This window comes from Telmatherina bonti (genome assembly GCF_933228915.1).
Source record: "Telmatherina bonti genome assembly, chromosome: 16".
Taxonomy (NCBI): domain Eukaryota; kingdom Metazoa; phylum Chordata; class Actinopteri; order Atheriniformes; family Telmatherinidae; genus Telmatherina; species Telmatherina bonti.
This window is the reverse complement of record NC_136614.1, coordinates 3,728,189-3,741,413: the sequence shown is the minus strand read 5'-3', so window position 1 is coordinate 3,741,413 and position 13,225 is coordinate 3,728,189. Positions and strand designations below refer to the sequence as shown.

At 53.2% G+C, this 13,225-nt stretch overlaps 1 protein-coding gene across 1 annotated transcript in view; it reads right to left on the bottom strand.

Moving 5' to 3' along the window:
- Window positions 1–11,997, bottom strand: part of LOC306767601 (cilia- and flagella-associated protein 61-like) — a gene marked incomplete at both ends in the record, with an annotated part of 111,903 nt that extends 99,906 nt beyond the window's left edge. Inside the window, 2 exons of the mRNA XM_079255676.1 lie at window positions 11,657–11,745; window positions 11,875–11,997. Coding sequence (XP_079111802.1) covers window positions 11,657–11,745; window positions 11,875–11,997 — 212 coding nt within the window. The remainder of the gene's footprint in view (window positions 1–11,656; window positions 11,746–11,874) is intronic.
- Window positions 11,998–13,225: the final 1,228 nt, after the last annotated feature.

Below are 13,225 nucleotides of genomic sequence, written 5' to 3'. Positions count from 1 at the left end.
CGATTCTACAGACAGGACCCGGTTCTACTGACAGGACCCGATTCTACAGACAGGACCCGGTTCTACAGTCAGGAAACGGTTCTACAGTCAGGACCCGGTTTAACAGACAGGACCCGGTTCTACTGACAGGATCCGGTTCTACAGACAGGACCCGGTTTAACAGACAGGACCCGGTTCTACAGTCAGGACCCGGTTCTACAGACAGGACCCGGTTCTACAGTCAGGACCTGGTTCTAAAAACAGGGCCCAGTTCTACAGACAGGACCCGTTTCTACAGGCAGGACCCGGTTCTACTGACAGGACCCGGTTCTAAAGTCAGGACCCGGTTCTACAGTCAGGAAACGGTTCCAAAGACAGGAACAGGTTCTACAGTCAGGACCCGGTTCTACAGACAGGAAACGGTTCTACAGTCAGGAAACGGTTCTACAGACAGGACCCGGTTCTACTGACAGGACCCGGTTCTACAGTCAGGACCCGGTTCTACAGACAGGACCCGGTTCTACTGACAAGAGCCGATTCTACAGACAGGACCCGGTTCTACTGACAGGACCTGATTCTACAGACAGGACCCGGTTCTACAGTCAGGAAACGGTTCTACAGTCAGGACCCGGTTTAACAGACAGGACCCGGTTCTACTGACAGGATCCGGTTCTACAGACAGGACCCGGTTTAACAGACAGGACCCGGTTCTACAGACAGGACCCGGTTCTACAGTCAGGACCCGGTTCTACAGTCAGGAAACGGTTCTACAGACAGGACCCGGTTCTACAGTCAGGACCCGGTTCCACAGACAGGACCCGGTTCTACAGTCAGGAAACGGTTCTACAGACAGGACCCGGTTCTACTGACAGGACCCGGTTCTACTGACAGGACCCGGTTCTAAAGTCAGGACCCGGTTCTACAGTCAGGAAACGGTTCCAAAGACAGGACCCGGTTCTACAGTCAGGACCCGGTTCTACAGACAGGAAACGGTTCTACAGTCAGGAAACGGTTCTACAGACAGGACCCGGTTCTACTGACAGGACCCGGTTCTACAGTCAGGACCCGGTTCTACAGACAGGACCCGGTTCTACTGACAAGAGCCGATTCTACAGACAGGACCCGGTTCTACTGACAGGACCCGATTCTACAGACAGGACCCGGTTCTACAGTCAGGAAACGGTTCTACAGTCAGGACCCGGTTTAACAGACAGGACCCGGTTCTACTGACAGGATCCGGTTCTACAGACAGGACCCGGTTTAACAGACAGGACCCGGTTCTACAGTCAGGACCCGGTTCTACAGACAGGACCCGGTTCTACAGTCAGGACCTGGTTCTAAAGTCAGGGCCCAGTTCTACAGACAGGACCCGTTTCTACAGGCAGGACCCGGTTCTACAGTCAGGACCCGGTTCTAGAGACAGGACCCGGTTCTACAGTCAGGACCCGGTTCTACAGTCAGGACCCGGTTCAACTGACAGGACCCGGTTCTAAAGACAGGACCCGGTTCTACTGACAGGACACGATTCAACAGACAGGACCCGGATCTACAGACAGGACCCGGTTCTACAGACAGGACCCGGTTCTAAAGACAAGACCCGGTTCTACAGTCAGGACCCGGTTCAACTGACAGGACCCGGTTCTAAAGAAAGGACCCGGTTCAACAGACAGGACCCGGTTCTACAGACAGGACCCGGTTCTACAGTCAGGAAACGGTTCGAAAGACAGGACCCGGTTCTACAGTCAGGACCCGGTTCCACAGACAGGACCCGGTTCTACAGTCAGGAAACGGTTCTGCAGACAGGACCCGGTTCTACTGACAGGACCCGGTTCTACTGACAGGACCCGGTTCTACAGTCAGGAAACGGTTCCAAACACAGGACCCGGTTCTACAGTCAGGACCCGGTTCTACAGTCAGGAAACGGTTCTACAGACAGGACCCGGTTCTACTGACAGGACCCGGTTCTACTGACAGGACCCGGTTCTACAGTCAGGAAACGGTTCTACTGACAAGAGCCGATTCTACAGACAGGACCCGGTTCTACTGACAGGACCCGATTCTACAGACAGGACCCGGTTCTACAGACAGGACCCGGTTTAACAGACAGGACCCGGTTCTACAGACAGGACCCGGTTCAACAGACAGGACCCGGTTCTACAGTCAGGAAACGGTTCTACAGTCAGGACCCGGTTTAACAGACAGGACCCGGTTCTACTGACAGGATCCGGTTCTACAGACAGGACCCGGTTCTACAGACAGGACCCGGTTTAACAGACAGGACCCGGTTCTACAGACAGGACCCGGTTCAACAGACAGGACCCGGTTCTACAGACAGGACCCGGTTCAACAGACAGGACCCGGTTCTACAGACAGGACCCGGTTCTACAGACAGGACCCTGTTCTAAAGTCAGGACCCGGTTCTACAGACAGGACCCTGTTCTAAAGTCAGGACCCGGTTCTACTGACAGGACCCGGTTCTACAGACAGGACCCGGTTCTACAGTCAGGACCCGGTTCTACAGACAGGAAACGGTTCTACAGACAGGGCCCGGTTCTATAGACAGGACCCGGTTCTACAGACAGGACCCGGTTCTTCAGACAGGACCCGGTTCTACAGTCAGGACCCGGTTCAACTGACAGGACCCGGTTCAACAGACAGGACCCGGTTCTACAGACAGGACCCGGTTCTATTGACAGGACCCGGTTCAACAGACAGGACCCGGTTCTACAGACAGGACCCGGTTCTAAAGTCAGGGCCCGGTTCTACAGTCTGGACCCAGTTCTACAGACAGGACCCGGTTCTACAGACAGGACCATTTTCTACAGACAGGACCTGGTTCTAAAGACAGGACCCGGTTCTACAGACAGGACCCGGTTCTACAGTCAGGACCTGGTTCTAAAGTCAGGGCACAGTTCTACAGACAGGACCCGGTTCTACAGACAGGACCCGGTTCTACAGTCAGGACCCGGTTCTACAGACAGGACCCGGTTCTACAGTCAGGACCCGGTTCAACTGACAGGACCCGGTTCTAAAGACAGGACCCGGTTCTACAACAGGACACGATTCAACAGACAGGACCCGGATCAACAGACAGGACCCGGTTCTAAAGACAGGACCCGGTTCTACAGACAGGACCCGGTTCTACAGACAGGACCCGGTTCGACTGACAGGACCCGGTTCGACTGGCAGGACACGGTTCAACAGACAGGACCTGGTTCTACAGACAGGACCCGGTTCTACAGACAGGACCCGGTTCTACAGACAGGACCTGGTTCTAAAGTCAGGGCCCAGTTCTACAGTCAGGACCCGGTTCTACAGTCAGGAAACGGTTCTACAGTCAGGACCAGGTTCTACAGTCAGGACCCGGTTGTACAGACAGGAAACGGTTCTACAGACAGGAAACGGTTCTACAGTCAGGACCCGGTACTACAGTCAGGACCCGGTTCTAAAGTCAGGGCCCGGTTCTACAGTCAGGACCCGGTTCTACAGTCAGGACCCGGTTCTAAAGTCAGGGCCCAGTTCTACAGACAGGACCCGGTTCTACAGACAGGACCCGGTTCTACAGACAGGACCCGGTTCTAAAGTCAGGGCCCGGTTCTACAGTCAGGACCCGGTTCTACAGTCAGGACCCGGTTCTAAAGTCAGGGCCCAGTTCTACAGACAGGACCCGGTTCTACAGTCAGGACCATTTTCTACAGACAGGACCTGGTTCTAAAGACAGGACCCGGTTCTACAGTCAGGACCCGGTTCTACAGTCAGGACCCGGTTCTACAGACAGGACCCGGTTCTACAGTCAGGGCCCGGTTCTAAAGTCAGGGCCCAGTTCTACAGACAGGACCCGGTTCTACAGTCAGGACCCGGTTCTACAGTCAGGACCCGGTTCTACAGACAGGACCCGGTTCTACAGTCAGGACCCGGTTCTACAGTCAGGACCCGGTTCAACTGACAGGACCCGGTTCTAAAGACATGACCCAGTTCTACTGACAGGACACGATTCAACAGACAGGACCCGGATCTACAGACAGGACCCGGTTCTAAAGACAGGACCCGGTTCTACAGACAGGACCCGGTTCTACAGTCAGGACCCGGTTCTACTGACAGGACCCGGTTCTAAAGAAAGTACCCGGTTCGACTGACAGGACACGGTTCAACAGACAGGACCCGGTTCAACAGACAGGACCCGGTTCTACAGACAGGACCCGGTTCTACAGTCAGGACCTGGTTCTACAGTCAGGAACCGGTTCTACAGACAGGACCCGGTTCTACAGTCAGAAAACGGTTCTACAGTCAGGACCCGGTTCTACAGTCAGGACCCGGTTGTACAGACAGGAAACGGTTCTACAGACAGGAAACGGTTCTATAGACAGGACCGGGTTCGAAAGACAGGACCCGATTTTATGGCCAGGACCCGGTTCTACAGTCAGGACCTGGTTCTAAAGTCAGGGCCCAGTTCTACACTCAGGACCCGGTTCTACAGACAGGACCCGGTTCTACAGTCAGGAAACGGTTCGAAAGACAGGACCCGGTTCTACAGTCAGGACCCGGTTCCACAGACAGGACCCGGTTCTACAGTCAGGAAACGGTTCAACTGACAGGACCCGGTTCTACTGACAGGACCCGGTTCTACAGTCAGGAAACGGTTCTACTGACAAGACCCGATTCTACAGACAGGACCCGGTTCTACTGACAGGACCCGATTCTACAGACAGGACCCGGTTCTACAGTCAGGAAACGGTTCTACAGTCAGGACCCGGTTTAACAGACAGGACCCGGTTCTACTGACAGGATCCGGTTCTACAGACAGGACCCGGTTCTACAGTCAGGACCCGGTTCTACAGACAGGACCCGGTTCTACTGACAGGACCCGGTTCTACAGTCAGGACCCGGTTCTACAGACAGGACCTGGTTTAACAGACAGGACCCGGTTCTACTGACAGGACCCGGTTCTACTGACAGGACCCGGTTCTACAGACAGGACCTGGTTCTACAGACAGGACCCTGTTCTAATGTCAGGACCCGGTTCTACAGACAGGACCCGGTTCTACAGACAGGACCCGGTTCTACAGTCAGGACCCGGTTCTACAGTCAGGAAACGGTTCTACAGACAGGACCCGGTTCTACAGACAGGACCCGGTTCTTCAGACAGGACCCGGTTCTACAGTCAGGACCCGGTTCAACTGACAGGACCCGGTTCTACTGACAGGACACGGTTCTACTGACAGGACACGGTTCAACAGACAGGACCCGGTTCTACAGACAGGACCCGGTTCTACAGACAGGACCCGGTTCTACAGTCTGGACCCGGTTCTACAGTCTGGACCCGGTTCTACAGTCAGGACCCGGTTCTACAGACAGGACCCGGTTCTACAGTCAGGACCCGGTTCTACAGTCAGGACCCGGTTCAACTGACAGGACCCGGTTCTAAAGACAGGACCCGGTTCTACTGACAGGACACGATTCAACAGACAGGACCCGGTTCTACAGACAGGACCCGGTTCTACAGTCAGGACCCGGTTCAACTGACAGGACCCGGTTCTACAGTCAGGACCCGGTTCAACTGACAGGACCCGGTTCTAAAGAAAGGACCCGGTTCAACAGACAGGACCTGGTTCTACAGACAGGAAACGGTTCTACAGACAGGACCCGGTTCTACTGACAGGACCCGGTTCTACAGTCAGGAAACGGTTCCAAAGACAGGACCCGGTTCTACAGACAGGACCCGGTTCTACAGTCAGGTAACGGTTCTACAGACAGGACCCGGTTCTACTGACAGGACCCGGTTCTACAGTCAGGACCCGGTTCGAAAGACAGGACCATTTTCTACAGACAGGACCTGGTTCTAAAGACAGGACCCGGTTCTACAGTCAGGAAACGGTTCTACTGACAGGACCCGATTCTACAGACAGGACACGGTTCTATAGTCAGGACCCGGTTCTACAGTCAGGACACGGTTCTACAGACAGGATATGGTTCTACAGACAGGACCCGATTCTACAGACAGGACACGGTTCTATAGTCAGGACCCGGTTCTACAGTCAGGACCCGGTTCTACAGACAGGACCCGGTTCTACAGTCAGGTAACGGTTCTACAGACAGGACCCGGTTCTACTGACAGGACCCGGTTCTACTGACAGGACCCGGTTCTACAGTCAGGACCCGGTTCGAAAGACAGGACCATTTTCTACAGACAGGACCTGGTTCTAAAGACAGGACCCGGTTCTACAGTCAGGACCCGGTTCTACAGACAGGACCCGGTTTAACAGACAGGACCCGGTTCTACTTACAGGACCCGGTTCTACAGTCAGGACCCGGTTCTACAGACAGGACCTGGTTTAACAGACAGGACCCGGTTCTACTGACAGGACCCGGTTCTACTGACAGGACCCGGTTCTACAGACAGGACCTGGTTCTACAGACAGGACCCTGTTCTAATGTCAGGACCCGGTTCTACAGACAGGACCCGGTTCTAAAGACAGGACCCGGTTCTACTGACAGGACCCGGTTCTACAGACAGGACCCGGTTCTACAGTCAGGACCCGGTTCTACAGTCAGGAAACGGTTCTACAGACAGGACCCGGTTCTACAGTCAGGACCCGGTTCTTCAGACAGGACCCGGTTCTACAGTCAGGACCCGGTTCAACTGACAGGACCCGGTTCTACTGACAGGACACGGTTCTACTGACAGGACAAGGTTCAAAAGACAGGACCCGGTTCTACAGACAGGACCCGGTTCTACAGACAGGACCCGGTTCTACAGACAGGACCCGGTTCTACAGTCAGGGCCCGGTTCTACAGACAGGACCCGGTTCTACAGTCTGGACCCGGTTCTACAGACAGGACCCGGTTCTACAGACAGGACCATTTTCTACAGACAGGACCTGGTTCTAAAGACAGGACCCGGTTCTACAGACAGGACCCGGTTCTACAGTCAGGACCCGGTTCTAAAGACAGGACCCGGTTCTACAGACAGGACCCGGTTCTACAGACAGGACCCGGTTCTACAGTCAGGACCCGGTTCTACAGTCAGGACCCGGTTCTACAGTCAGGACCCGGTTCTACAGACAGGACCCGGTTCTACAGTCAGGACCCGGTTCTACAGTCAGGACCCGGTTCTACAGTCAGGACCCGGTTCAACTGACAGGACCCGGTTCTAAAGACAGGACCCAGTTCTACTGACAGGACACGATTCAACAGACAGGACCCGGTTCTACAGACAGGACCCGGTTCTAAAGACAGGACCCGGTTCTACTGACAGGACCCGATTCTACAGACAGGACCCGGTTCTATAGTCAGGACCCGGTTCTACAGTCAGGACACGGTTCTACAGACAGGATCTGGTTCTACAGACAGGACCTGGTTCTACAGTCAGGACCCGGTTCTACAGTCAGGACACGGTTCTACAGACAGGATCTGGTTCTACAGACAGGACCCGGTTCTACAGTCAGGACCCGGTTCTACAGACAGGACCTGGTTCTACAGACAGGACCCTGTTCTAATGTCAGGACCAGGTTCTACAGACAGGACCCGGTTCTAAAGACAGGACCCTGTTCTAATGTCAGGACCCGGTTCTACAGACAGGACCCGGTTCTAAAGACAGGACCCGGTTCTACTGACAGGACCCAGTTCTACAGACAGGACCCGGTTATACAGTCAGGACCCGGTTCTACTGACAGGACCCGGTTCTACAGACAGGACCCGGTTCTACAGACAAGACCCGGTTATACAGTCAGGATCCGGTTCTAAAGACAGGACCCGGTTCTAAAGACAGGACCCGGTTCTACTGACAGGACCTGGTTCTACAGACAGGACCCGGTTCTACAGTCAGGACCCGGTTCTAAAGACAGGACCCGGTTCTACTGACAGGACCCGGTTCTACAGACAGGACCCGGTTTTACAGTCAGGACCCGGTTCTACAGACAGGACCCGGTTCTACAGACAGGACCCGGTTATACAATCAGGACCCGGTTCTACAGACAGGACCCGGTTCTACAGTCAGGACCCGGTTATACAGACAGGACCTGGTTCTACAGACAGGACCCGGTTATACAGTCAGGACCCGGTTCTACAGACAGGACCTGGTTCTACAGACAGGACCCGGTTATACAGTCAGGACCCGGTTCTAAAGACAGGAACCGGTTCTACAGACAGGACCCGGTTCTACAGACAGGACCCGGTTATGCAGTCAGGACCCGGTTCTACAGACAGGACCCGGTTATACAATCAGGACCCGGTTCTAGACAGGACCCGGTTATACAGTCAGGACCCGGTTCTACAGACAGGACCCAGTTCTACAGACAGGACCCGGTTATACAATCAGGACCCGGTTCTACAGACAGGACCCGGTTATACAGTCAGGACCCGGTTCTACAGACAGGACCCGGTTATACAATCAGGACCCGGTTCTACAGACAGGACCCGGTTCTACAGTCAGGACCCGGTTCTACAGACAGGACCCGGTTATACAATCAGGACCCGGTTCTACAGACAGGACCCGGTTCTACAGACAGGACCCGGTTATACAATCAGGACCCGGTTCTACAGTCAGGACCCGGTTATACAGTCAGGACCCGGTTCTACAGACAGGACCCGGTTATACAATCAGGACCCGGTTCTACAGACAGGACCCGGTTATACAATCAGGACCTGGTTCTACAGTCAGGACCCGGTTATACAGTCAGGACCCGGTTCTACAGACAGGACCTGGTTATACAATCAGGACCCGGTTCTACAGACAGGACCTGGTTCTACAGACAGGACCCGGTTATACAGTCAGGACCCGGTTCTACAGACAGGACCCGGTTATACAGTCAGGACCCGGTTCTACAGACAGGACCCGGTTATACAGTCAGGACCCGGTTATACAGTCAGGACCCGGTTCTACTGACAGGACCCGGTTCTACAGACAGGACCCGGTTCTACAGACAAGACCCGGTTATACAGTCAGGATCCGGTTCTAAAGACAGGACCCGGTTCTAAAGACAGGACCCGGTTCTACTGACAGGACCTGGTTCTACAGACAGGACCCGGTTCTACAGTCAGGACCCGGTTCTAAAGACAGGACCCGGTTCTACTGACAGGACCCGGTTCTACAGACAGGACCCGGTTATACAGTCAGGACCCGGTTCTACAGACAGGACCCGGTTCTACAGACAGGACCCGGTTATACAATCAGGACCCGGTTCTACAGACAGGACCCGGTTCTACAGACAGGACCCGGTTATACAGTCAGGACCCGGTTCTACAGACAGGACCTGGTTCTACAGACAGGACCCGGTTATACAGTCAGGACCCGGTTCTAAAGACAGGAACCGGTTCTACAGACAGGACCCGGTTCTACAGACAGGACCCGGTTATGCAGTCAGGACCCGGTTCTACAGACAGGACCCGGTTATACAATCAGGACCCGGTTCTAGACAGGACCCGGTTATACAGTCAGGACCCGGTTCTACAGACAGGACCCAGTTCTACAGACAGGACCCGGTTATACAATCAGGACCCGGTTCTACAGACAGGACCCGGTTATACAGTCAGGACCCGGTTCTACAGACAGGACCCGGTTATACAATCAGGACCCGGTTCTACAGACAGGACCCGGTTCTACAGTCAGGACCCGGTTCTACAGACAGGACCCGGTTATACAATCAGGACCCGGTTCTACAGACAGGACCCGGTTCTACAGACAGGACCCGGTTATACAATCAGGACCCGGTTCTACAGTCAGGACCCGGTTATACAGTCAGGACCCGGTTCTACAGACAGGACCCGGTTATACAATCAGGACCCGGTTCTACAGACAGGACCCGGTTATACAGTCAGGACCCGGTTCTACAGACAGGACCCGGTTATACAGTCAGGACCCGGTTCTACAGACAGGACCCGGTTATACAGTCAGGACCCGGTTCTACAGACAGGACCCGGTTCTACAGACAGGACCCGGTTCTACAGACAGGACCCGGTTATACAGACAGGACCCGGTTATACAGTCAGGACCCGGTTCTACAGACAGGACCCGGTTATACAATCAGGACCCGGTTCTACAGACAGGACCCGGTTATACAGTCAGGACCCGGTTCTACAGACAGGACCCGGTTATACAGTCAGGACCCGGTTCTACAGACAGGACCCGGTTCTACAGACAGGACCCGGTTATACAATCAGGACCCGGTTCTACAGACAGGACCCGGTTATACAGTCAGGACCCGGTTCTACAGACAGGACCCGGTTATACAGTCAGGACCCGGTTCTACAGACAGGACCCGGTTCTACAGACAGGACCCGGTTATACAATCAGGACCCGGTTCTACAGACAGGACCCGGTTCTACAGACAGGACCCGGTTATACAATCAGGACCCGGTTCTACAGTCAGGACCCGGTTATACAGTCAGGACCCGGTTCTACAGACAGGACCCGGTTATACAATCAGGACCCGGTTCTACAGACAGGACCCGGTTATACAATCAGGACCCGGTTCTACAGTCAGGACCCGGTTATACAGTCAGGACCCGGTTCTACAGACAGGACCCGGTTATACAATCAGGACCCGGTTCTACAGACAGGACCCGGTTATACAGTCAGGACCCGGTTCTACAGACAGGACCCGGTTATACAGTCAGGACCCGGTTCTACAGACAGGACCCGGTTATACAGTCAGGACCCGGTTCTACAGACAGGACCCGGTTATACAGTCAGGACCCGGTTATACAGTCAGGACCCGGTTCTACTGACAGGACCCGGTTCTACAGACAGGACCCGGTTCTACAGACAAGACCCGGTTATACAGTCAGGATCCGGTTCTAAAGACAGGACCCGGTTCTAAAGACAGGACCCGGTTCTACTGACAGGACCTGGTTCTACAGACAGGACCCGGTTCTACAGTCAGGACCCGGTTCTAAAGACAGGACCCGGTTCTACTGACAGGACCCGGTTCTACAGACAGGACCCGGTTATACAGTCAGGACCCGGTTCTACAGACAGGACCCGGTTCTACAGACAGGACCCGGTTATACAATCAGGACCCGGTTCTACAGACAGGACCCGGTTCTACAGACAGGACCCGGTTATACAGTCAGGACCCGGTTCTACAGACAGGACCTGGTTCTACAGACAGGACCCGGTTATACAGTCAGGACCCGGTTCTAAAGACAGGAACCGGTTATACAGTCAGGACCCGGTTCTACAGACAGGACCCGGTTATACAGTCAGGACCCGGTTCTACAGACAGGACCCGGTTCTACAGACAGGACCCGGTTCTACAGACAGGACCCGGTTTTACAGACAGGACCCGGTTATACAATCAGGACCCGGTACTACAGACAGGACCCTGTTCTACTGTGAGGTTCTCCAGACTGCATTGTAAGTGTAATCAGATTACCCAGGTGGTAACGGCTGCTGAGGTGTTTCCCTGCCTGAAGCTCCAGATGGATGTGAAACTGCCTGAGGAGTCTAAGCAGGTTCGGTAGATAAACCCAGATACTTCAACACGGTTTTCAGCAGGTCAACCTGAAAGTCTTGGAGGTCCAGAATGAGGATGAGCCATCCCCAGAAACCAAAAACACAAGTCCAGAAGCTTCTCTGCAGCATTTCGGCTTCTCACAGACTTCCAGGGTGCAATGACAACTTTTCACAAGGATATATGCGAACTCTTCATGTCTATTTGCTGTTTCATTTCAATCTTACCTCATCTCATAGAACTTGTCAAAAGTCAGGAAGTTAATAGAGAGAACTGTGGGTATCTGTGATGGCCCTCCGGTCAGCTGGAGCTCCTCCTGGTAAGATGAAGGGTGATGAACACATTACTGAGTCTAGAGAAAACCTGCCTGCTATGTAGACACTTCTAGCCACAGCAGCTGCTCCTATTGGCTGGAATTACTCCTGTCTGACGGCAGCTCAGTTACCTCCTGAGTCTGTGGAGTTTTGGTTGGTCTGAGTTCCTCTTCACGTCCATCCTGGTCATCTTGCTGCACCTTGTTCAGACCATCAAACCCACTGAGGTCAAACTTCCCATGAAGCTGCTTCATAGCAACACCAACAAACGAGAAGAAACCAACCACAACTCCGTCCACCTGCAGGGCAAGCAGTCCTACAAATGAGTGAAGTTGTCCTAGGAACAAGTAAAATAGTCTTACGAATGAGTAAATGAAATGAAAAATACTTTATTAATCCTAAAAACTAATTTAGTAAAGTCATCTTTCGGAGTAAAGTAACCCCATAGTTGGAGGGAAGGGGTGTGTTAGCATTGTTGATATGCTAAATATTAGCATTACTGCTATCCAATGTTAGCATTGTTGATATGCTAAATATTAGCATTACTGCTATCCAATGTTAGCATTGTTGATATGCTGCAGATTAGCATAACTGCTATCCAACGTTAGCATTTTTTAAATGCTGCATATTGACACTACTGCTATCCAGTGTTAGCATTGTTGATATGCTGGATATTAGCATTACTGCTATCCAATGTTCACATTCTTGATATGCTGCATGTTAGCACTGCTACTATCAACGATACTGGCATTGCTGCTATGCAATATTTTAGCATTGCTGCTTTGAAACATGTTAGCATTGCTGCTGTAAAACATGTTAGCATCTTCTGGACTGCAGTATGTCATGCTGTTGAGTTATATTTCTTGGGTGGTGATGATGAAGGTGTTTATTCAGACGTCAGACTGAAAGTGCAGAAACTAACCTAGACCACACCACATTCTACACCCATTTGGTCTCATTTTCTAAAGCACTGCAGAGCTTTTTCCTCCATCATAACATGACACATCTGAGATGGAGAAAATCCTCCTGTTGGATTTAACACACATGATGTTTACGGTAGATGTGTGATGGAGCAACCAGCTCCTCTGGGACGGCGTCTGACTGCAGAACATAATCAGACAAACAGCCCAACTTGCTTCAGATGTCTGGACATGACGTGCAGTGAGAGCATGTCTTGGCCACATATCAGCTCGGATCTGCCATATGCTGCCATGAACACGTGTGGGGGTGGGGGGCTCCTGAGAAAACTAACCCCAGCCCCCAGTGGGGTTCTTGGAAATCAGTCCAAGGATCATCAGCAAGCTGCTGTGAGCTTTTGTTCCTCCAGCCCCCTAACATACATGACGGCGTCTGTGTGCAGCCATATTCAGTGCTTTAAATGGGCCGGCACGCAGTACCGGCACTTTTAAATTTTATCCCTTTGTGCGTAGCGATACTACTTTTTACAGTGTAGTGCGTACGGGTACTACTTTTTACAGTGTA